The sequence below is a fragment of the Macrotis lagotis genome, chromosome X (assembly GCF_037893015.1).
Source record: "Macrotis lagotis isolate mMagLag1 chromosome X, bilby.v1.9.chrom.fasta, whole genome shotgun sequence".
Taxonomy (NCBI): Eukaryota; Metazoa; Chordata; class Mammalia; order Peramelemorphia; family Peramelidae; genus Macrotis; species Macrotis lagotis.
Window position 1 is genome coordinate 167,962,827 of NC_133666.1, and position 25,596 is coordinate 167,988,422.

Genomic DNA, 25,596 nt, shown 5'->3' on the forward strand with positions numbered 1-25,596 from the left:
ATCAGTGTGAGAGTAACCAACAGGTCTCAAACCTGATGGTGAGTGAGGGGGTCATCTCCTTCAAGCATGTGAAAACTTCCTTGGTGGAACAGGTGGATGTGAACATTTTGTTTCAATGGGTCATGAAGGCAGCAGAAGTAGGTGTTGTGGAGCACTTAGAACTTCGCAGACACTGAAGATGCAGGCATTGCCAGGCATCTTGACTTTTGTATTGAGACCAGAATTTGAAGATGCAGGAGTCTAAAGATCTATTCTTTCTAAGAATGAATAAAATTTTATTTAAATTCTTTAATTGAATTGGGTTCAATAAATATTTATCAAGTACCTGCTATATTTAAGGTACTGTGCTAGATGTTGGTGATAAACATTAAAAAATTAAACCCTGTACTCAAGACATCTAAAAAAAGTAACATTTCAAAAGAGCTCTGGATCCCAGGGTTCTAGAATCAGAGAAGTATAGAATATTTGAAAGGGATCTCAGAGGTCATCTAATGCAAATTTCTGTCTATTGCAGGAGGAATTCTTTTTACAATGTCCCTGACATGGTCTCTCATCTTCTAACAGAATTCTTCCAGTGAAGACTGCTCATTTCATTGTCTATCATTCATAGTCTAATAATTAGAAAGTTCTTCCTTTGAGCTCAATGAAGTCTGACAATTCTACCCATTGCTTCGAGTTCTGTCATATAGAATATTAAAGGACAGTCTCTTCCTTATGATAGATAATGTTTTAAATATTTGAACGCAATTTTCATATTCCTCCTTACTAATTTCTTCCCAGAATTAACCCTCCCTTGTTCCCTCAGCTGCTCCCTTCATGGGTTAATTTCCAGACCCTTGAATACTATGTTGTAGAAGCACAGATTGCTTATATTCCAATCCTGATTCTCATACCTGTGACTTTGGACACAGTACTTTAACCTCTCACTTGCTTCATCTTTTGAAGAATTGGGTTAAGTTTAGGGGCTCCTTTCCCCCTGTGTCCCATGCCTTGTATTCTTTTTTAGATTTAAGGTTTCTTCTAGCTCTAATGTTGATTATTCCCCTTTTCCCTTGCACCCTTCTTCCTTGGGTTATCTTCTCTCAACTTTTAGATAGCAAATATGTGGCATGCTACTTAGCAATCTATTTTGTTTCTTTAACTTTATGCATTTAGAATATCTTAAGAAGGATGGACTGGGTCCTCCCATATCCCTAATGACGTAATAGTTCGTACTCTTGTGTTATATTCTTTTGATTTTCATTCTCAGTCATAAATCTTTGTATCATCATAATAGATTTTATTTTCACACTTCATCAGTTTCATGGATTTGTGATTTCATTGGTAGAAATATTCTTTTCAGTGATAGAGAGTGCAATTCATCCATCAGTCAATTAACAGATATTTAATTAAGTTCCTACTAGGTGCTAAACTATGTGCTACACATTAGAGCTATCTAAAAACCACAAATCATTCCATTCTTCTTATTCTTTCTTTTTTTTTTCAGGTTTTTGCTAGGCAATAGGGTTAAGTGGCTTGCCCAAGGCCACACAGCTAGGGAATTATTAAGTGTCTGAGGCTGGATTTGAACTCAGGTACTCCTGACTCCAGGGTCAGTGCTCTATCCACTATGCCACCTAGCTGCCCCCATTCCATTCTTCTTAAGGCATTTATATTCTGTCATGAGAAGCAACATGTGCATAAACTTAGGTAAATACAAAATATATACTAAATGACTTCTGTGGGAAAACAGCCAGCAGCTGGGAAATTGGGATAGACCTTCTAGATCTGAACTTTGAAGAAAGCAAAGGATTCTTACACACATGAAAAATTGAGGAGGCAGAGTAGTATTCCAGGCCTGGGGGACAGATAACTTGTGCAAAAGCATGGGACTTGGAGTGTTATGTGCAGGAAGCAGCACTGTTGTTTTGGCCAGACTTTAGAATATATGAAAGGGAGTAAAGTAAATAACCTTCGAAAAAGTAGACTGTAGCCAGCTTGTGAATGGTTTAAATATTAGAGTTTGTATTTTATCCTAGAGGCTTTAGAAAACCCTTGGAGTTTCTTGAGTCACAGGGAAGTGGCATGGTTATCTTAAAGTTGAGAAAAAATTAATCCAAGGAAGAGGAGTGTACGGAAGAAGGGAATAATCATAAACATTGGAGCTTAGAAGGAACAACTAGAAGGGTAAAAGAAATGAGAGTAAAGTCAAATACCCAGAGAGAAAATCCCAAAGGAAAAAGGCTAGTTAACAGTGTCATATTCTACAGAAGTCAAGAAAGAAGAATGAGGAGTGAGAAAAGGCCTTATTTTGTAATTAAGAGTAAATGGGGGGGGGGGCAGCTCAGTGGCATAGTGGGTGGAGCACCAGCCCAATAGTCAGGAGGACCTGAGTTCAAATCCGGCCTCAGACACTTAATAATTGCCTAGCTGTGTGACCTTGGGCAAGTCACTTAACCCCCATTACCTTAAATGAATAAAAAAAATTTTAAAAGAGAGATAATAGAGAGATAATAATTTTCAAGGAAGCTATTGAGAAGTGAGTGAGAAAAGAGGAAGTAGAGGCAAGAGTATAGACTTGTTCTTGGGGTTTGACTATAAAAAGGAAGAAAAGAGAGGGGACTGTATTCTGAGATGGTGATAGATCAAGTGAAAGACTTTAAGGAATGTAGTCATACCTTCTTTCCTGTTTGATTTTTGCCCTTAGTTTCCTCCAATAAATCATTCATAGGGGTCCACTCAAATGCTCATGACCTTCCCATAAATCTCTTGACATTATATGGATACTAAATGGATTATGTGAGCCCTTTGCCATTCTTTGTTCTTGCAGTGACTGATCCATCATTTTTCCCAAATATATCTATATCCATATAACATGTATCTCATATATGTACATACATACACACATACACATATATAGTCTCCATAGCCTCCATGATACTGCTTCTTTTCTGCATTCTTCCTTGGTAATATGTTGCAGTCTGCTCATCATACCTCTTTGTGCTCATTGAGTGATCTTTAATTTTACTTCTTTAAAGACTGTGGTAATACATGATGTATACATAGTTGACTGATGCATAGTATATACTGATGGGCCATCTGTGATTGTTCATCCAACTGCCTTTCATATCATGAATAATAGAAGTTTTTCAGGTACTTGGTTTTTCCCTATGTGAATAATCAGACCAGTGGCCTTCTAGTGATTTTGAATTAGGAATCTCAGCAGTGGTCAGGGTTTCATGCTATTAGTACAGTGACAATGTCAACAAGGAATAAGAAATATCTGAAGGATCTCTGGGGGAACCTTCATTGATTTAGTGTTTGTGTTAACTTCCCAAATTGTGGCAAGTATCTTTGGCAAGCATATGTCTTCCTGTTTTATACCATGTTGACATTAATTTGATTTTTATTAATTACCAGAAATCATTTGGAACCAAGCCAAGTGAAAAAAAGGTTGGCAGTTAAGCCTGAGATCATATGGTATAATGGAAGGAACACTGGCAAGGAGTTAAAAGGCCCAAAGTCTAGTCCTGGCTCTGACACTTACTTGAGACTTTGTCACTTACTGAGCCTGAATCTCTTCATCTTTAGAACATTAATAATACTTGCCTTCCCATAATAACCTGCCTTAGAGTGTGAAGTTTACTTTAGATATTACTTTGAAAACATAAGAAATATTTGAGAATTTAATGTACTACATAAGTTACTATAATTGTTATAATTCCTCACTTTTCCTGCCAGTGCAGCTTCATTCCAGGGGAAATCTAAAAGCTTTTACTCTTTTCTTTTACAGAGAAAGCTACAGATGGATCCCTCCAGAGTGAGGACTGGACATTGAATATGGAGATTTGTGATATCATCAATGAGACAGAAGAGGGGTATGTACAAGTGGACATAATCATTAGCAGGCATCTATTAAGTGTTTCCTATACATGTAGGATGTGCCAGTCTGGAAAGATCTTCAGTTCCTTCCATCTATTCTATTTTGTAGGTTATAGTAAACCTGCTCTTTAATCCTAAGTGCAGATAAAGTGGGCCCTAATTCCACCCTCCAGAGATAAAATGTTAAGAATGGAGGGCACACTAAGATGACTGATTGATAGTCCAGCAGTAAGCATTTATTAAGTGCCTACTATATTCCTGACACTGTAATGAGCATGGCCAATGGGGACAAAATGAGACAAAGAACAGCTTCTTTTTTTCATGGAACTCACAAGCCATTGGAAGAGAGAACATGCAAACAGATATATAGGAAGCATAGGTGAAAGGTGAAGGAAGAGTTTTTGTTTTTATTTTCAGGTTGGTGGAGACAAAGGTATACATGTAGGCATTCAGGAATGAACCAGTAGACAGGAGATTGAGAATTAGTTGCAGAGTGGAGATGACAGAGAGGGTTGGAGGAGACAGTATAGACTGGGATCACTTGAACAAGTAAAGGGGCTACCCTTGGTAAGAAGAAGTAAGACCATTTGATCTTGTAAGGTCAATAGAGGAGGATATACCAGTGAGTTATAAAAGTTGAAGAGAAGGACTTCATAGCTTTTGTCACTATTGTTTTCTATAAAATATAAGGCAAGGTTCTTATCTGAAAGAATGGGGGTCATAAGAGGTTTGAAGAGAGATGAAAAAACTCACCTAAAAAGAGTGGGAAGTGAATTGATAAAGCACATATAGAAAAGATTGCTTAGTAATGGGTCTGTGGACCCATTCAGAACATTAAATTTTCTTCACCTTTATTCAGTCACGCTTGAAGGATTGGAGGGACTGATGCAAGGTTGAGATTTGTCAGGTCTTAATGCTGAAATGATCCAGAAGGAGGACAATATAGAATTGAATTGGTTGATCAAGATGGGGAAAAGAGAAGAGAGTGACTAGAGAGATGAACTGGGAAAGAATGGAAGGGACAAAGGATTAGAGGTTACAGTATGGACAATGTGTAAAGTTTTGTAAGGGAAGTGCCAATAGATTGTGGTCAGATAAGAGAATTTCTTGCATGTGGAGGTGGTACATTTGTGGGTGATGGCAAGATCAAGTGTTTACCATCCTTGTGTGTGGCTGAGGAGGGATGGAGGAGTAGGGCTTGGGAAGTGAACAAGTTAAGAAACTAACTGGGTAGTGTTTGAGGGAGAGGCAACATGTATGTTTTAGTCCCCTAGTATGAGGGCAGGAGTTGGGGATATGAGAAATTATAGGGTGTTTGGTTTCCTCAGGGAGAAAGAGGAAGCTATTAGTTAAAGCTATACATTACAAAGACTGGGATCTGTCTATGGCTATTGATTAGGCTGAAAGGCACAAAGCTTATGTGCAAGAATGTGGGAATAAGACAAAAGGGGAGATAAAGGAATAACCCTTACCAATCATGGAACTGGGAGAGATCTTCCAACCTGACCCAAAGATGCTAGACCTGAGGTTAGACCAAAGCCTGCTCCAACTAGTCTGGGTTGCCCTAGGGTCCCTGACCTAACTCTACTGCACTTCTGTAATTAGGTTCATGCATAGTGACTAGCACACTTTTGAGGCTCATCAATATAATATGCCCTGTATGATCAGGGAGGGGGAACATATTAAGGAGGGGGTATGGAATGGACATATCAATTATATTGTACCCCTGATGATTCAGATCAGTAACTGACTCAGATGGGAGGAGAAAGCCTCTCAAATTGTATATAATACTGGACATTGCCATAATTTGGGGCTTTTTTCCCACTACAGGAAATTTCCCATTCCTGCAGGGATATTAATAAAAGCTATTCAATCACTGCTAAGTTTTTATTATTATGAGCCATTTATAACAAGAAGGAAAAATTGTGAATTGATTGAAGAAGAAACAGGAGAGACCCACAAGGTCTATAAACAGATGCCAGAATTTTAATTGGATGGCAGCTATGAATGGTATGAACCTCAGAAAAGGAGAGGTTCCCAAGTAATGAAGTAGGAAGAGAACCTGAAAATGGCAATGGGGGAGCAAGGATTACTCCCAACTTCCCCATCTCAACCAATAAGCCAAAGGGAATAAATGAAAGTATAGATGGTGCATGAAACTATGAAAGGAAATTAGAATAAGTTGAAATCAATTTCTGTGGAGCTGTAAAAGCTAAAGAGTTTATATTTGATCTAAGAAGTGATAAGAAACCACTAGAGTTTATTGATTAGGGGAATGACAGTTAAACTTGCACTTAAAGAAAAATTCTTTGGCAGAAGTATGTGGAATGGATTGGAATAGATTGGAATGGAGACTTGAGGCAGGTAAATTATCTTCAGATTTGTCTATGAAAAGGTGCTTGGTAATCTTAGAGAGTGTAATTTTCAATTGTGCTGAGTTCAGAAGCTAGATTGCAAAGAGTTGAAGAGTAAGTGAGAAGTGGAGGCAAGGAGTTTAGACAACTTTTTTAGGAATTTAAGAAAAGAAAGAGAGCTATAGGATAGTAGCTTGAGGGAATAGTTATGGAAAAGGATTTTAAATTTTGTTTTGTTTTAAAGAATGGGATAGACTTGATAATTTTTTTAAGTGTTTTTTTTTTTTTTGCAAGGCAATGGAGCCCAAGGCCACACAGCTAGGTAATTATTAAGTGTCTGAGGATTTGAACTCAGGTACTCCTGACTCCAGCGTCTATCTACTGTGCCACTTAGCTGCCCCTAGACTTGATAATTTTAAAAACATAAAAGGAGAATTTAATAAATAAGAAATAGAATTGGGGAATGATTGAGGTTGCAATCTATTGAAGAGGGGTGGTAATGGGATCAAGTGCATATAGAGAGAGAATAGCTTTGGGAAAATGCCTATTTGTTAGTCTTTGGAAAGGAGAAAATGGGAGATAATTTCAAGGGATTTTGAGTTAACAGTGAATGTGAAAAGAGAGAACTTATATATAATAGCTTGATGTTTTATTTTATTTTAGATTTTTGGTGAGACAGTTTGGGTTAAGTGATCTGCCTACGGTCATACCACTTAATAAGTATCTGAGACTTGATTTGAACTCAGGTCCTCCTCCAGGACTCTATTCACTGTACCATCTAGCTACCCTTAGCCTTAATTTTTCTTAGTAAAATAAGAAGTCCTCAGCTGAGAGAAACGGATTGTTTTTCAGTTTCTATAAGTCTTCTCATGCATTCCCCATGTTCTTCATATTCATTATCTCTTATGATTTAGTAATATTACATTATATTTATGTACTACAATTTGTATAGTCATTCCCCAAATGATAGCCATCTGCCCTGTTTCCTGTTCTTTGCTACCACAAAAGTACTGCCTTTAATATTTTTGTATATATGAGACAATTTTTTATATATTTGAATTTCTTGGGTATATGAATTTGGGATATTTTAATTTCTTGGGGTATATTTTATTTTGACTTTTAAAAAAATACATTTTTTATGGATTGTTGCTGGATAGGTGAAGCCTGCTAGTTAATTTGATTTTATAGCACTATTTTTTTTTAGATTTTTTTTTTTTTTGCAAGGCAAACGGGGTTAAGTGGCTTGCCCAAGGCCACATGGCTAGGTAATTATTAAGTGTCTGAGACCGGATTTGAACCCAGGTACTCCTGACTCCAGGGCTGGTGCTTTATCCACTACGCCACCTAGCCGCCCCTATAGCACTAGTTTTTACTAACTTCACATCTATTGTCCTTATAGACTTAAAGCAACTTTGCTTTTATACAGGAATTTGACTTCTCATTAGCTCTTCGGGCTATCGGTTTTTTGGGAGATGAATGGCCTAGGCAGGGGAGAAATAAAAGGTAAATTGAAGAGGAAGGTGATGAGGAAGAAGCATATGACACATTTATAGTTTCACCTTTGCTTAATTTGTTGATGCAATCATACCAATACCAATAAAGAGATACACAAATTTTGACTTAAATCAATCAAGGCAAACTAGAGATCCTAATCCAAGGAGGCAAATTTGACTTCATATAACTGAACTGTATTGGGATGATGCCTGTACACAGAATATAACTATGGAAAGATATCCTTTCTTAAATAGGAATAGGATAGATAAAATGTAGAAATGTAGCACTGCATGTTAAAAAAATACTCCTAGCAATTTGAGGTAAACTAAAATCCAAAAGAGAAAAACACCCATGATATTTTCTTAGAATGAAGATAATGGAAGCAAAAATCCATTAAATATTGTTAATTGAGTATATTGCAGACAACCTGGAGAAAAAATTTTAAGGGAACATAACAGCCTATCATTGAGACATGAATTAGTAGTGATGGGATATTTCAAATATTTAAACATCTTTTGGAGCTCTCTTAAGAAAAAAGCAGATTAACAATTTCATTCCTTGTTTTAATGAGAGGTGTTTTTTTATCTTCAAATGGTGGGGAATCCAATGAGTAGAACATGTATTTTGGATCTATCAATGAAGAATACTTGTGGATCTACTAAGAAACTTGGAAAGAAGTGACCACTCTTTCTTTGTACATTTGGGATAGAAGAGAGCAAAACTAGGCAAAATGTAACATGCACTCTAGTTCAGAGGAGAGATAGGATAGGTAGTTTGTGCATCTCAGCAGGGGTGGAAAACATCTGGTCAGTAGACTGTTTAAAGCCTATGAAATCATTTGGTCAAAATTGAATAAATCTAGGAGCTTTTTTAGGTATTCAATCTTTTTTTTAGGTTTTTGCAAGGCAAATGGGGTTAAGTGGCTTGCCCAAGGCCACACAGCTAGGTAATTATTAAGTGTCTGAGACTGGATTTGAACCCAGGTACTCCTGACTCCAAGGCCAATGCTTTATCCACTATGCCACCTAGCTGCCCCAAGGAGCTTTTTTAGGACTGGATTGATTAACTGTTTGACCAAATTCGGCAGGCTAATTTTTAAGTTGACAATTTTGTGTGTCCTGCAAATGAAGTTATAAATATCTAAATGACCTTGGCAGAAAAAAGGTTCTCCACCCCTGATCTACCGGATTTCTACAGGAAAGTCAGCTCAGCAAGGCCATCTAAGTTACTGTTTGCTTGAATAAGAAATCCTTAACTAATGAGCACCAAAATCCTATTCTGTGGTGAAAGGAGTTTACCTTTTTACTTGTCACAAATCTCCCCTTTTAATATTTCAAAGTATCAAGTGATAGAAATAGTTATTTCCCACAAATCTCTTTATAATCATCTATTACTAAAGTTTTTCTCCTAGGGAGAAAAATAACTGAATTGATCCCACACTCATCCAGTTTTCTCTATCTTAAAGATGAATTGTCTATTCAATTTTAAAATAGTAGATAAATATTTTGTCTTAGAGAATTTTGATCTTAGAATACTTCCAAATGGTAAATAATCATAGCCAGTGGATCTTTTTAAGTTTCTCTGCTTCACAGGACTAGAATTATAAGTTGGAATGCCTAGGAAATCAGGTTACAAATAGATCAGAATTGAGGTGTTAGAGGTAGAGCACAGAATCTCATATTTGGAAGGGGCCTGAGGAAACCATCTAGTTAGTCCTACTCGAATCAGAATCCTTTTATAATGAACAGTGATTGTATCCAACCTTTTCTTGATGACTTCTCTTAGACAACCTTTTCCACTTCTGAATAGCTCTCATTGTTAGGAAGCATTGTTTTAGTATATCAAATATAAATTTTTCCTTTCTGCCACTTCCACCCATTGCTACTGGTTCTATTCTCAAGGTCAGAACAAATTAAAAACCTCCTCAGTGCAAACTTTCAGATGCTTGTAAGAAGCAATCATATTTTCTCCTTGCTAAATCTCTTCTCCCTTCCTTCAAATGACCCTCATGTAGTGTTCTGAGTCGAATTTGATTTAGTTGAGCCTAGTGGTTCAGGCTCAGGATTCAAGTGAAATTGAAAATTAGTGAACTCCCCAACCTTCCACAAAAAAAGTTCATTTAATAGTAGTATGGAAAGGATACTTATCTATTGTCTCCACATGGAAATATCATCTCTCCAGAAGAGTATGTTGATACAGGATAATTGAACATCTGTCAAGTCTTGGGAGAAACTCATGGTCCTAGCTAGACTTATATGCCCTAGGTTACTGGGAAGCTTTGTTAGCATCTCAAGTCCTAGTATCCTGGTCTAGTTAAAGTTTAAGGACAGCTTCCTTCCATGTTAGGTAAAAATTAACCCAGACTACATGAGAGAGACCAAAGTGATTATTGTTTCTACCAAATCCCATCTCTTTGAATGATCTTTGGAATGATCCTTCTAGAGTACTTTTTACCACTTAAATAACTATAAGGACATTAATGGGCCATTCTGTTTGAAGATAAGTGAATCTTGGGATGGACAGTCCTAGAGGAATAGATTAGGGCTCCTAAAAGAAAAAAAGAAAAAAAAAAAGACAAAGTGAGCAACGTGTCATTTTACTAAAGGAGTGCAGTACTAGTGACCAAATATGGAGAATGAGGACTAGAAAGAGCAGGCATTGCCTCTTCCCTTTGGAAAGACTGAGTTCTGAGTTTTCCATGTTGGTTGATGGAATTAGGGGAAGTTTAGGTTCACAGTATAGCTCTGGATATAAAATGATGAGAATGAGCAGGAGCTCTGCTAGGAACCTCAGGACCACTGAATAAGTGATGGCAATTTCATCATAGTCACAGATTAGAGTCATCTGTAGTAAGGTAGCTAAGAGGTCATAGCCATCACCTGTCCCAGAGCCTGGGTTGATTCTAAGACTCTCACACTGCCACCGCTTACTCCACAGACTACCAGGCAGAACCTTCCCATACTTGGGAGCACCCTCAGAGGATGACACCAAATATTTGACCCCCCCAGAGGCCTTTGCTCAAGGGGTGCTCCCTTTTTCTTCAGAGGTTTGGCAGATATCTCCCTTTATTTTCATCCAGGGACTTAGAGTTGGCACCAAGATATGTAAGGGATCCCCAGTCTTCCAAATAAATTCAGACTCATGATAGTCATGCAGAGTTCTAGCTATGTCACTAGAAAGCAAATACCTTTCTGGGAAAGAGTTGGAAAAATCATTTCAAGGAGAAGGGACCTGCCAATTGAAAGGACCCTGAGACATTTCCCCAGGGCTTGCTTATAAAGCCTGTTTAGGAAGCAGAGACCTTAAGGCCCGGGAAACTCTTTCCAGTAAATTGAATAAAAGAAGAACTGAAGAGAGGCAATCAAGACTATCTAAAAGCAATCTGTTATTGGGTAAATCTTCCAGGAGAATGGATTCAAGAAATCACAGGGCTTAAGAGCTCTCCCTTTTCCTGGGGTGGCTTTGTGAAGGTGGTATATCCAGCTGATAGACTTGTGTTGATAAAACTGTTGTGACAAATACCTATTCTGTAGTTAAACAGTGTCAGCCTAAGGATGGATATGGAAGGTAGAAAACCCATCATATGTGATGGTGACAGACCTAATCTTGCTCCTCCTTCATAGTGGAGTGGGTATCTTGATCAGACATATTAGTATAAGAGTAGTCATATTTGGTTTAAAGGAAGAATTTGTTCTGGAAGGATTTTGATGGTGGCTGCTGAGGTAGCAAATTTGACTAACACTGCAATGATATCCCAGATAGGTCTCAATTGCTGTTAAGGGCAAACCTCTTAATAGCCAATATAATCAGTTTCCCAATTGGAGGCAGGTCAGGAACTACTGAGACCATGCCTTTACTCATATTTCTGATTGGCACAGACAATGTTTTGTCTTTGGTTAAAGGATCGTCACAATAAAGACCTCATGTCCAGATTAGTGATGAATCCACTCCTCCCCTTCTGCCCTTCTCTAAATATTGTTATTCTGGTTTTTAGCTTTAGCAGAGGGGAAATGATTCCTCCCATGGGTACTGATGTTCCCCCCCCCCCTACTGAATGTGGGGGAGGTGGGGAGGCACTATATTTCAGGAACCACACTTACAGCTCCTTTTAGGAGAGGCTATCCTTAACTTCTTTTCACATTTCCTATTCCCTTCTGTCATTCTCAGAGCATTTGTTTGTACTGACAACCATATTTTTCCAGACTAGCTACTTTGGGCTATCCCTATCTCCTGATCAAATTTCACCAATTGACACTAGCTGGTCAAAGAGGGTGGTGAGGTATGGTGGAGTAACATAGATCTGGTTTACCAAACCCATCCTTTCAAAAGACTTCATCCCTTCCCTTATTAATCCCCATTAGAAACAAGCTGCAGAAGGAATTCATTTTTATGGAGCCAGGTATGCAAAACTCTCCATCCATGGCCTCAATTGATTTAACTAGATTTATAAAAATAAATCTTTTTTCTTTTGAATTTTAATTAGCATTTTATTTTTCTTCAATTACATGTAAAAACAATTTTTAACATTCATTCTTAAAACTTTGGATTTCAAATTTTCTCCCCTTCTTTCCTCCCCACCCTCCATCATTGAGAAGACTAGTAATTCCATATAGATTATACATATATAGTCACACAAAGCATGTCCATAATAGTCATGTTGTGAAAAAAAACAGATTATAAAAAATAAAGGAGAAGAAGGATGCTTCAATCTGTATTCAGATACCATCAATTCTTAACATTTTTCATCATAAATCCTTCAGAGTTGTTTTTTATCATTCATTCTCAGCTGATCATCTTCCAATATTGCTGTTACTTTGTACAAGGTACATTTCACTTTGAATCAGGTCATTTAAGACTATCTAGCTTTTTCAGAGAGCATCCTGCTCAACATTTCCTACAGCAGATTATATAAAATTGTTTAGCCATTCTGCATCCCCTCAATTTCCAACTCCCCGTCCCCATAAAATAGCTGCTATAAATATTTTTGTACATATAAATCCTTTTCCTTTTTGTTATTTTTTTTTAGGCTTTGCAAGGCAAATGGGGTTAAGTGGCTTGCCCAAGGCCACACAGCTAGGTAATTATTAAGTGTCTGAGACCGAATTTGAACCCAGGTACTCCTGACTCCAAGGCCAGTGCTCTATCCACTGTGCCACCTAGCCGCCCCCCTTTTTGTTATTTTTAATCTTTCAGAAGTGAACTTGTGAACTCCCTGAACCAGGAAGAGTTCTGCATCAGTCCCTCTGAACTATGTTCTCCTGAGTCATTTGTTCCAGGAACCCATTGAGTTGTTGTTTAAATTCCTTCTGTCTTCCAGCTGAGCTAGACAGTGAAAGACCTGCCCATCTTCTAACTTTCCTGTTTCTCCTACCATACAGGGCATGATCTCAGTGCCTTTTGCCCTCTCCAGTGTCTCAAGCTTATCAGCGTCCTAAAATGCAATGAACATGACTAAGCACATTACTGCAGATGTGACCTGATGAAGACAGAGTACATTGCTACTCTCATCCTTCTGGTCCTAGAGGATACTCTTGCTGTCATTGAAGCCTCAGATTCCATTAGTTTTTTTTTTTTTTTGGCTGTTAAATTATTCAGCTGTCTCATTGAGCTTGAAGTTCACTAAAATGATGAGATCTTTTAAGATGTGCTCCATATTTTCTATTTAGCTATGCCTAACCTATTTTTCTCATACTTGTTCAAAAGGATACATGAGAGATTTTTGTCAAATGCTTTGCTGAAACCTAGCTATATTGTGTCTGTGGTATTTACCTAATCTACCAACCTTGTTATTCTGTCAGAAAAGGAGGTAAGGCCACTTTGGCATTACCTATTCTTGATGAAACCACATTAGCTCTTGGTGATCATCATTTTCCTTTTGAAATACTCACAAGCCATTACCTTATCCCCATTTTTTTTTTAATATAAGACAGTGGGGTTAAGAGTGGCTTGCCCAAGGTCACACAGCTAGGCAATTAAATGTCTGAGGTGGGATCCGTATCCAGGTCCTCCTGACTCCAAGGCCAGAGTTCTATCCCCTGTACCACCTAGCTGCCCCACAAGCCATTATTTTAAAGAAAATACATTTTAGAATTTTTCCAGGAGTTCAGGTGAAGCTCACTCACCTAGAGTCTGCAAATCTTGCCCTCTTTCCTCTTTTCAGGTTCTAGTCTTCTCAGTTTTTCAGTGTTTTACTTAATCCTTGTGTGTTTACATAAGTGTGTTTGTGTTGGACGTCAGAAATCAGTTCTGGGGGCGGCTAGGTGGAATAGTGGATAAAGCACCACCAGCCTTGGAGTCAGGAGTACCTGGGTTCAAATCTGGTCTCAGACACTTAATAATTACCTAGCTGTGTGGCCTTGGGCAAGCCACTTAACCCCATTTGCCTTGCAAAAACCTAAAAAAAAGAAAAGAAAAGAAAAAGAAATCAGTTCTGTCCTTCACAGCATAACTTTGGATAACAAATATGAAAGCTTTTTGTACATTATCACAGGTACCTAAAGGAACATAGAGAGTGATTTTGTATTTCAAATTTAACCTGTGGAATATTCGAGGGTTTTTTAAATATATATTTTGTTCTAGTCCCAAGGATGCTATACGGGCTCTGAAGAAGAGGCTCAATGGAAACAGAAACTACAGGGAAGTGATGTTGGCATTAACAGTAAGTATCATTCTCTAAAGTTACGTGAAAACTTCATGTAAAAGAAAGAATGAAATTCACAGTTTCATATACTGTTTTCTTTTTTATTCTTCTTTGTACATTGAGACATTTGTATTTGTTGATGATTAAGCTCATAGTAAAAATATATAAATTACTATGTTTAAAAAATCTAATTTAGTTTGTCTCATATCCAAGTCATCTCTCTCTTTAGCTATTCAATATCTTATACAAACTGAGAATTCAAAAGAAGTAGAAATTGAAGTACCAATAAAGGAACTACAGAAGGAAAAAAAAAAACCTGATCCTGATGGATTTTAGGCAAATTCTATCAGACTTTTAAAGACCATTGACCAAATTGGATTTATGCCAGAATACAAGGATGATTCAGCATTAGAAAAGTAATTACATAATTACATTAAAAAGAAAAAATATCTGGCCCCACATAATTGTAGCAGTGGACAGAAAAAGCCTTTGACAAAATACAATACTCATTTTTTATAAAATTCCTTGACAAAGCAATGCCTTAGAAGGATCTTTTTTTAATGTAGAAAAAAGCATTTTAATTTTTTTGTCAATTAATGAAGGACCTGAAATATGAAAACTTCCACTGCAGAATATTGGTTTCACTCCATAAAAATATATTCCAAAAAAGTATGTTACCTGGGATAATATTTCCGTATACAAGAGTCTAAAAAAACCCCTTCACACTCAAAATCTTCTGGCCTTCTGCCATTCTAAACTTTAAAGCTTAATCATTATTTAGATTGGTAAATCTATTTCACATAGGTTGAATAAGAAGGATCTTTTTTAAAATGTGATTTAATAAATCTAAAAATAATTGTTAGCTTTCCATACTGTAAGAACATACTAGAAATTGATATTGATTGATAGCAATAAGGAAGTAGAAAGAAATCAAGAAATTAAGTTAGACAGAGATGGAATAAAATTATCCCCAATTTATTAGTGACAAGATGGCTTTCTTAGAAAATGCTAGGGATGGGGCGGCTAGGTGGCGCAGTGGATAGAGCACTGGCCCTGGAGTCAGGAGTACCTGAGTTCAAATCCAGCCTCAGACACTTAATAATTACCTAGCTGTGTGGCCTTGGGTAAGCCACTTAACCCCACTGCCTTGCAAAAAAAAAAAAAAAAACTAAAACAAAAAGAAAATGCTAGGGAATCAACAAAGAAACTACTTGAGACAGTAGCTTCAGTATTGTAGCAGAATATAAAATAAACCTACAAAAATTAATATTTTCTGCCCCCAAGACCTGTGGTCCTATATACATGATATATGTGTTCCCTGTATTCCATGAAGTCAAAGTTTCTTAGATTTGAAATCTTACTATGTGATTTAAGATGTTCTCTTGAAGTTCTCCATGGTTTAATTTCCTTCTCTGAAATATAAGATTAATATTTCTTTATAAGATATCATTTAGCTAAGAAATAAATACAGTGTGGTTTCATGAGAGTTAGCACAAAACTGAAAATCTGAAAACCCACATTCTTGTCAGTGCTTAACTGCCAGCCAGCTATGTGACCTCAGTCAAGTCTCTTAACCTAGTCCAGGCCTCAATGTCTTCTTTCTAAAATGAGCGTAATAATGCCTGCCGTATTTGCTTTGCAGGATGAATTGAGATAGTAGATATGAAAATTTCTTCAAAAAAAAAGTTTACAAATATAAAGTTTGGTGTACATATATATTTAAAAACATTATTTCTCTTGCCTAAGTCTACCATCCCTGTAGGTACTCTTAAGAAGCAATAGTTTGAATTTTGTTTTCTCTTAAAGCAATAATTACTTAAATGAGAGACCTAGAAACCATGTTTTTGTGAAATAATCTTGCTACTTGAAAATATCACTAATCTTCAGACATGTGTGGAAATCTAAGTCATAATCAATTCATGTAATAAACTAATAAATCAGAATATTAGGTTTGAGATAATGGGTCATTTATCCTATTTTGTTGGGGGGCAGCTAGGTGGTGCAGAGGATAGAGCACCCACCCTGAAGTCAGGAGTTCAAATTCAGTCTCAGACACTTAACACTTATTTAGCTATGTGACCTTGGGCAAGTCACTTAACCCCATTGGCTTGAATAAATTAAAAAAAAAACATGCAGCAGCTTAAAGTGTTACCTTTAAAGTCAGATAAACTTTCCTTTGGCCTAAAGTGAAAAATCTGACTTTTGTGATTTCTCTTACAAGTAGAATGAGATTTAAATGATATTGGATGAGAAAATAGGAGTAGAAAATCCTTCCGCCTGGCTATGTATGACATTCACTGAAACAAATGAGCCTAGTCTGAATTATTCCATTAAAGTAACATTCTATTTAAGTAATCAGAAAATAAGCTATTCTATAGAAGTGAAAAATTACTGTGCTGTGCTTCACTATAATGTTGCCCTTCTATTCATGTGTGCAGCATCATTTGCTTCTACACTAAGTGACTTACAAACTGTTGTTTCTTAATTCTTATGTCAACTTTTTATGGTTTTTCTGTCTTTTACCTCAGTGTCATTTTTCAGTATTGTCAGTAAGTTTGGTAGTAGTAAGGCCTTCCAAACCCACTTGAGTAGAAAGCCAGAAAAAAAATCTTGTTAAAATTATGTCAAAATTAAGAATAAGTACTAAGAAAAAAAAACCTGAGAGTTTTTTTGAGTAAAGTGCATGAATTTGAGGATCTCTGTTTGTACTCAGATTTTTTTTTTTATTACTTTTTGGTTCTCAAATATATTGCAAAGGTTGTGGTTGCCAGATCAGTGTGTTCCATTCAAGTATTGCTGTACATTGTTTGTTTTGGTTGCACTTCAAAAAGCCCCTCTAACTTCATGAGAAATAGCGAAATTTTCTGACTTGGGGCTTTGGGATCTGTTGTGATGACATAAGGGTAGGTGTGAAATCGAACAGGATCTTCTCCTAGTTCTAGAGAGAAAGAAAGGTTTGTTTGTTTGTTTTATTAAAACTCAAGGGAATTCTTTCTCTTATCTCTCTGAATAGCAACAGATTTGGTTTATCCTATAGCACCCACCATTCAATCTCAAATTGAATTAGCTTGGACTTTTGGGCACTGAGCTGGTGGTGTCTGTGATGCAAACAGGCTTAGATAAATTGTCTTTGAAACTTTCTGTCCTAGAAAACAAAATGATTGTACTGCTCTCCTCCCATGTGATAGGTCTCCAAGTGTGAGAAATTTGTCAACTTAACATTGAAAGTACTGATTGATTTTCAGACATCTTCAGTTAAGCAAATTAACTGATTAGGGAAAGCAAATGGCTTCGAACCTTTTTCAGTAACCCTGTGAAAATAAGAAGTCTGAGGCAATGAAACCACCAGAATCTTCCACAGCAGAACCTAAAGCCAGTATTTTCAGGTTATAAATGGTGAGCTAGCAGAGTAACTAGAATTGTAGAATTTAAAACTGAGTTTCATTTTTTTGTAGTGGCAGAGAATTGTAAATTGAAGATGCCCATCAGTTGGGAAATGACTGAACAAGTTATGGTATATGAATGTTATGGAGGATTATTATTCTATAAGATACCATGAATGGTCAGGCATAGAGAAGCATGGGAAGAATTACAGGAACTGATATTGAGCTAAGCAAAGCAGAAGCAAGAGAACATTGTATACTTAACAACAACATTATGGATTAATCAACTATGATGGATGCAGCTCTTCTCACCCATTCAGAGAACTAGGATAACCATGGGAGACCTGCTAAGAATAGTGCTATCCACATTCAGATGAAGGAAAAAAACAAAAGCCACAGAATCTGAATGAACACTATATTCACTTTTTTAAAAAAATTTAAAATTTAAATTAAAAATTTAGAAATTTTCAAAAATTTCCATGTTTTTCCTTCCTTTCTCACACATTTTTTTCTTTTCCCTTGTCCTAATTCCTCAAACACAAAATGACTAATATGTACACGTGTTAAACACAAATGTATTTGTACAAAAGTTCACTAGACTGTTCGCAGCTGAGGGGAGTGGGGAGGTGGAAGGGAGGATGGAAGAAAATTGTGTAACTTAAACATGCAAGTGGAGGAATGGTGAAAATTTTTCATAACTTTTAATTGGACAAATAAAATATCAATTCAAAATAAACAAAATAAAGGAAAAAATGAAACATTGCTGCATTAAAAGAAAAACTGATTCTAAATAACATACACATGCCATGAATAATAGCCATGGAAACCAAGAAGCACCTGTGTTTGGATAAGGCAGAGAAACAAGATTGGTATCATGTTAATGTACATTTTATATCTGGAATTCATATTAGCAGGATCCTTACTTAGGAAGTTACTGATCTACATCAAGACCCTGTCACATAGGGCAGTATGGACAATTTTTTGAGTGGTTTTATTGATTTGTTTACATAAGGCATTAGATCATTAATCTGAAAGCAAACAGTTTTGAGGTCAAAATAAATCTATAGTATAGAAATGTTATAGAACATTTATGTAAAAAAAAATCTTCCCAGATTGTTCTGAATTGAATCCGAGGGGGAAAAAGAATAATTTATATAGTGATTAGAGCAGTAATCTGATGAATACAATAGATGAAAAGCTAATTAAAAAGAAGTTCAGGGGCAGCTAGGTGGCATAGTGGATAAAGCACCGGCCTTGGAGTCAGGAGTAGCTGGGTTCAAATCTGGTCTCACACACTTAATAATTGCCTAGCTATGTGGCCTTGGGCAAGCCACTTAACCCCATTTGCCTTGCAAAAATCTAAAAAATAAATAAACAAACAAACAAACAAATAAATAAATAAATAAAAATAAAAAGAAGTCCAACTCTAAATAGATTTAAAAAAATTCCAAGAGAACAGAAAATAAAACATAATTCCCTCCCTGACTACTCTGCCACACCCACCATGACCGAGAGTTTGAGATGTGTTTACTTTATTGTTTTTCTTTATCCTAAGGAAAGATTCAGTCTAGGGTAGAGATGGTCTTAAATTTCTGTGAAATAAATAAAAATGAAAGGTATCAATAAAATGATTTTAAAGTTAAAAAACACAACAAAAACTAAAGAATAAAATATAATAAAGTTATCTAAAAGTCCCTCTAACTTTGCTCATTTTCCAAAATAGCGGAATCCTCTTAGTATATGGTTGAGAATACTTCAAGAGATCTTGTTTTTCTCCCCTTCCCAATTGGAGAGTTCAGAAAAATTTGAGAGCCTTTCAGAACTGTGCCATTCCAGGGCCTACTAGTATTTATCCTTAATTTAAACCTCAAGTTCCATTTACGTATTAAAAGAAAAAAAGAGAACAGATAGTTTGAGGAATATCCTATACCTTAATGCTGGCTATCAAGTCTTTCTAAAAATTATAAATAGTGTTTATTTATAGTTTTAGTTTCTGGAAATAACATGGAGAATGGTTTCAAGAAAACCTGGCAAGATTTATATGAACTGCTGCAAAGTGAAGTGAGCAGAACCAAGAGAACAATCTAAACAATAACAGTAATATTTTGACAGTAATCGCCTATGAAAGACTTAGCTATGCTGATCAAGACTATGATCCAAGACAATTCCAGAGATCTCTTGGGAAAAAATACACTGCTAGAGAGAGAGAACTGATGAATATGAGTGCTAATTGAAGCATATATTTTCATTGTTTTTCTTGCTTTTTTTCCCAACAAGGCTAATACAGAAATATGTTTTGCATCACATCACATATCTAATAAGTACAATATTGTTTGTCTTACCAATGGGTGGAGGGCATTGAGGAAAGGAGAGATTTTTGGAACTCAACATTTTAAAAAAAATTGACATTTAAGTTTGTTTAAAATTTTAAAAAAGAAGTTTTAGTTCCTAATGCAGTAATGTATGCTCTCTTTAATCTACAAGAGTTAGTGCAGGCTGCCACAGAATATTTTCCTTGTGACAGATATTATCGTATTGACTAAGTCAGAGAGGAGTTAAATTGTTCATCTTTCAAGGGGAAGTCAGTCATTTTAATCTTATTAAAATACTACCTGCCTGTCATATAAAACTAGAATACCAATTAGTTGGTATTTAAATTACCAACTAATTTACTAATTATTTTGTAGGATCACAGGACTTAGTGAAGCAAAATATGTGTTCCAAGTATTTGTTCTAATAGTGATGGCCTCTTTTCTTTTCTAATTTAGGTGCTGGAGACTTGTGTCAAGAACTGTGGCCATAGATTTCACATCCTTGTGGCAAACCGTGATTTCATAGATGGTGTCCTTGTGAAAATCATCTCCCCTAAGAACAATCCTCCTACTATCGTCCAGGACAAAGTACTGGCTTTGATTCAGGTAGGCTGTGTTCAATTTCTATTTTAGGTTTGCTCACCTCTGCATGAGCAAGGTGAAGTGGGACCAGTTGCGAAGTGCTTGTCAGGTTTTTCCATAATTTCAAGCAGAAAAAAATGCCTTTGGATTTCTAGGATTTTTTATTTTTTCATTGTTTACGAAAGTATATTTTTGCAGCGGTGGATAGAGCACTGGCCCTGAAGTCAGGAGTACCTGAGTTCAAATCTGGCCTCAGACACTTAATAATTACCTGACTGTGTGGCCTTGGGCACACTCATGTGCTTCAAATCAGTAGATCAAATGTAGTCATAATCTCAAAACCTTCACTCCTAAAATACTAAGCTAGTTGTTACTACCAGAGCCCTCCACATACCCCATCCATCCATTTCCTATTTCTGAGTTTTATTAGGTTTCTCTTGAAGTAATAAGTGAAATCTATTCCCTGAAATGGGAATAAAGGTTTCTTCTCTCCTGTTGTGTTCAAGGAATTGTGTCCCCTAAAGACAGTAGTCCTACCTTTTGGTTTCAAGACTTAAGTACCTTGAAAGTGCCTCTTCCTCAAAAAAAATAAATAAATAAAGTAGAGAACCCTGCCCAAAGCCCTTGCTGTGAACCTTGCTGTGCAGCTAAGACCACAGCTCCACACATAACTGTCTCTGAACTCAGCCCATAGAAACACATAGTAGGGCTTTCCTAGGTGAGTTTGACTTGCTTTTGTCATGGGGGTAGGAATTAGGAATATTCTGAGAAATAGAAATACAAATGAGATTTGTACCAGATACAAAATGAGATTTATACCAGAATTCACTGTACCAAGACACAGAAGACTTGAATTCTAAACCCAGCTTTGCCATGCAGGCACCATATGAGTTTGAGAAAATCGTTCAGTCAGCAAGCATTTATTAAATGCCTGCTGTGAACAGTTGAGCAAACATTGAGCCCTTCTTATGTGCACTCTGCCAAGTACTGAGAAAATAGATTAGAAAGAGAAAGACAGACCTTGCCCTCAAATGTTGAGAAGGGAGTGGAAAGAGGGGAAGAGAAGGGGCAAGGGTATGAGGATAATAAAGGTGAATCCAAGGAGTATAGCTGGTGGGAAATGCTAGATTGCATGTCCTCTTTAAATTAAATCAAGGCTTTGGAAGACATTCTTTTGCTTACCCTCCAGTCTGAGAAGAAGAGGGTCCTGATGAGGTATTAGCACCAAAGTTGATGTAGTCTCTTGGTGATGAACTTTTCCTGGGAGCATGATGATACTGATGGAGTCAAATCCAAGGAGTAAAACTGGTGGGAGGAACAATGCACTAATTGATGAATATACTTAACTTTTTTCTAGTTTTTGCTATGACAAATAGAGTCTTTGGGAATATTTTTTTTTAAACAGTGAGTCTTTTTTTCTTTTCATGTAGCCTTCTTAGGATATGGTGCTAGATCAAACAGGATGTACATTATTTAATATTTATTGTATAATTCCACATTACTCTCCAAAAGCAATTTTCAAAAATTTTGTTATTCTGTTATCTTCACCAATTTAGTAGAATTCAGGTGGGTTCTGAGTTCTTTTAATTCTCATTTCTCTAATTATTAGAAATTTTGAAAACTTGTCCTTATGATTGTTGTTAGCTTGTGCCTTTTAAGACTTACCAGTTCATATCTTTTCCTCTTATCAATTGAAAAATGATTTGTAAACTTTGGGTTTCAGACTTTTTACTGGCAGTGTTTTTTGCAAAGATTTCTTTCCAGTTTGTTTTCAAAATTGATTCTCTTTATGGCAGTCCTTCAAATATGTTTTCCCCATAATCTAGGAATTAACTTTTGTAATTCCTTAAAGGTCATAGTTATCAGTCCTCTCACTGTCCTATGAATTTCCTAGTATCTCTCTTAAAGTGTTGCTTTCAAAGCAAAATACAGTTTCATAGGCATAAAATCTTCATACTGAGGACTGTTCTCATACTAAAACTTCTCCCAAATATGTCCATAGAAAGTCAAAAAGTACATAATTTTGTAGATGCAAAGAGAAAGACAGACTAGGGTAAGTTAAGATAGAGAGATGTGGTTGTTAGAAAAGGTTGAACTGGTTGAACTTTTCATCTTAAGACACAACATTGGTTCCTAATGCAGTCTCTCTAGGAATTAAATACAATCTTATATCAGGTCGGTATTGATGTGACATCCATGGTAAAAATTGTCCTTAAGGTGGCTGATATTACTTGTGATGACAAATATGAATTGGATTTTTTTCAGAAAAAAGCAGATTACCAGGTACAATTGACTAATCCTGCTTTCAAACTAAATGGCATAGTGCCTGAGAAATTTGAGTGGTAGATTTTTACTTCTATGATAAGGTTTTTATCTTCCATGAGTAATGATGATTAAAACAATGAAGTGACTTTTTTGAAAGTAGACTAAAAAGATTAGGCTTTTTCCCTCTATAAAGACTGGGATTTATAGAAGACATAACTGACACCTATTTCCCCAATGAGATTGTAAATTCCTAAAGAAAAGGACTCTTTTTTGCTTCATTTCAGCCTTTACTCTGTCACTCAATAGTTTTGTGACCTTGGATAATTCCATTCCCAGCTCTGATAATTCCCCTCCTAGGTCTCAGTATCCTCACCTGGCATTGGTTTTAAACCCAACCCAGAAAGGTCATATAACTTTAAATACTAGGTAATCCAGTTATAGAGGTTGCTGATATAGCTAAGTTCAGAAAAGGTTTAGATAAACTAGTGGATGTTTGAGCCAAAGCAATTATTTTTCGTTAGTTGAATGTGTCCTGAATTCGAACCACATGGTGGATATAGTATGAGGGGTTGTGAAGACTAGCTGGGGAGAGATGATCCTTATTGTCAGGCATGGTGAAGATAAAATAGAGATTTTAAAAGAGAAGTAACAATGCAAGGAAGCCTGTGCTAAAGTGCCACCCTAGTGATGCCAACCCCAATTGCTCTCTTCCTCTTTTGTAGGACATGCTACTTTAACTGGCTTCTGAAAGCATTTCAGAATACCTTTTTGACCTTTCGTGATTGAAGGGTCTCAGGGAGATCTATTACACTCTTTGTGGCACAAACTAGAGGTCAAATAATGAGTCAACAAGTATTTATTAAGCACCCCCCGTGTACTAGACATTATTGGGTGCTGCTGGGCTGCAGAGACAAAAATGTTCTTAATTTAAGGAGGAGACAACATAATGTATGACCAGATAATGGTGTATAAATACAAAGTAATTAAGGGGTTGTAGCACTAGTATTTGGGAAAATTGGGAGAGATTTCATCTAGAAGGTAATATTTTAGCAGAGTATACGAGGAAAGGTTTCTATCAGGCAGAATTGAGGAGGGTTGTATGGATCAGGGATCTGATCCAACATAGAATTTAATAGCTACAACATTTCTAAAATTATACAACATTGTTTTCTTTAAAACTATTATCTTTTTATTTTTATATCTTCTGTATTTCCCAATGTATCTCTCTCCTCTTCTTCCAAAGATCAATTCCAATAAAAAGAATAAAAAAAGTGCGGGGGGCAAATCTAGCAAAATCAACAAAAACAAAAATGTATGACATACACTTCATTCCACATCCATGGTCTTTCACCTCTGTAGCCCTTCTAGGTATAGGGGTTAGGTTTTTTATCTCTTGTTTGGAGCCAGACTTGCTTATTATAATTTGTAACATCCATTTCATTGTTTTATTATAATTGGGTTTTCAATTTACATTGCAGGTGCTGTTATTCTATAAACTGTCTTCCTGGTTCTATTTTTGCATAGTTTTCTATGTCTTCCCATATTTCTCTATAATTACCCTATCTTTCATTTCTTAAAACACAATATTCTGTCTCATTCATATATTATAATTTAATTATTCACAAATCACAGGCACCTATTTTGTTTGGTTCTTTACTACTATAAAGAATCTTATGGGGTGGCTAGGTGGCGCAGTGGATAAAGTGCCAGCCCTGGAGTCAGGATTACCTCGGTTCAAATCCAGTCTCGGACACTTGGCAATTGCCTAGCTGTGTGGCCTTGGGCAGGCCACTTAGCCCCATTTGCCTTGCAAAAACAAACAAACAAACAAAAAAGAATATTATAGGTATTTTGATACATCATGAACTCTTTCTTTCTATTACTGACCTCCTTGGGTTATATGTGAGATAGTAGAATTTCTGGGTTAAAGGATATGATCATTTTATTTACTTTCTTCCTTTGGTTTCAAGTAGTTTTTCAGAATGCTAGGAGCAATCTCTTGATTCACCAAAAGTGCAATAATGTGCCAATCTTTCCACAGTCCCTTCAATACTGACTATTTTTTATCTTTGCCAAATTTGTGAGTGTAGAATGGAAGCTCATGAAAGATAATAAGGAAAGGAGTAGCAAGAATTTCTCCTGAAGGAGATCAGGATAGCATAGTATACCCTGACACATACTACAGTGGGCATTGTTTTGCAGCCCAAATATGTTATAGACATAAACATACCTAGGCATGGGAGAACTGTGCCATTGTGACCCATTGAGGCACCCCCTATGGATTGTATTAAAGGACTAAAAAAAATGAAAATTTTTGGAGGTGCCCCAACAATTTCAGGTCATCAACACTAAATAGTAATAGAATACCAGGGGGATAAGTGAAATATCTCAGAAAATCTTAGAAATGTAAGAGACTGGTATTCTGATCTATGCTACTTCTCTGCTTAACAGCTCTGTGGGGCTGGTGTGGAAGGCCAGTGGAATTTGGAGATCAGTCAACTATTTGTTACTTTGTGAGTAACACTATCTCTGAACTTTCCAGACATCACACGAAGGGTAGAGGGAATATCATAGATAGCCAGGAAATGGTATAAAGTGACCAACTTGAAGAAGATGTTATTCTTCTTAATATTTGTTATAGTAGTATAGTTAAGGTCAGTTCCCTTTTACCAGGAAAGGGTTGCAGTATATTATAGTCAATCTCC

General features: G+C 36.4%; 1 protein-coding gene across 3 annotated transcripts in view; it reads left to right on the forward strand.

Annotated features, from left to right (window-relative positions):
• Positions 1-25,596, forward strand: part of TOM1L2 (target of myb1 like 2 membrane trafficking protein) — a 170,746-nt gene that overhangs the window by 51,784 nt on the left and 93,366 nt on the right. For all 3 annotated transcript variants that reach the window (XM_074208437.1, XM_074208438.1, XM_074208439.1), the window contains 3 exons: positions 3,773-3,857; positions 14,289-14,367; positions 20,501-20,650. In XM_074208437.1, the coding sequence (XP_074064538.1) occupies positions 3,773-3,857; positions 14,289-14,367; positions 20,501-20,650 (314 nt within the window). The remainder of the gene's footprint in view (positions 1-3,772; positions 3,858-14,288; positions 14,368-20,500; positions 20,651-25,596) is intronic.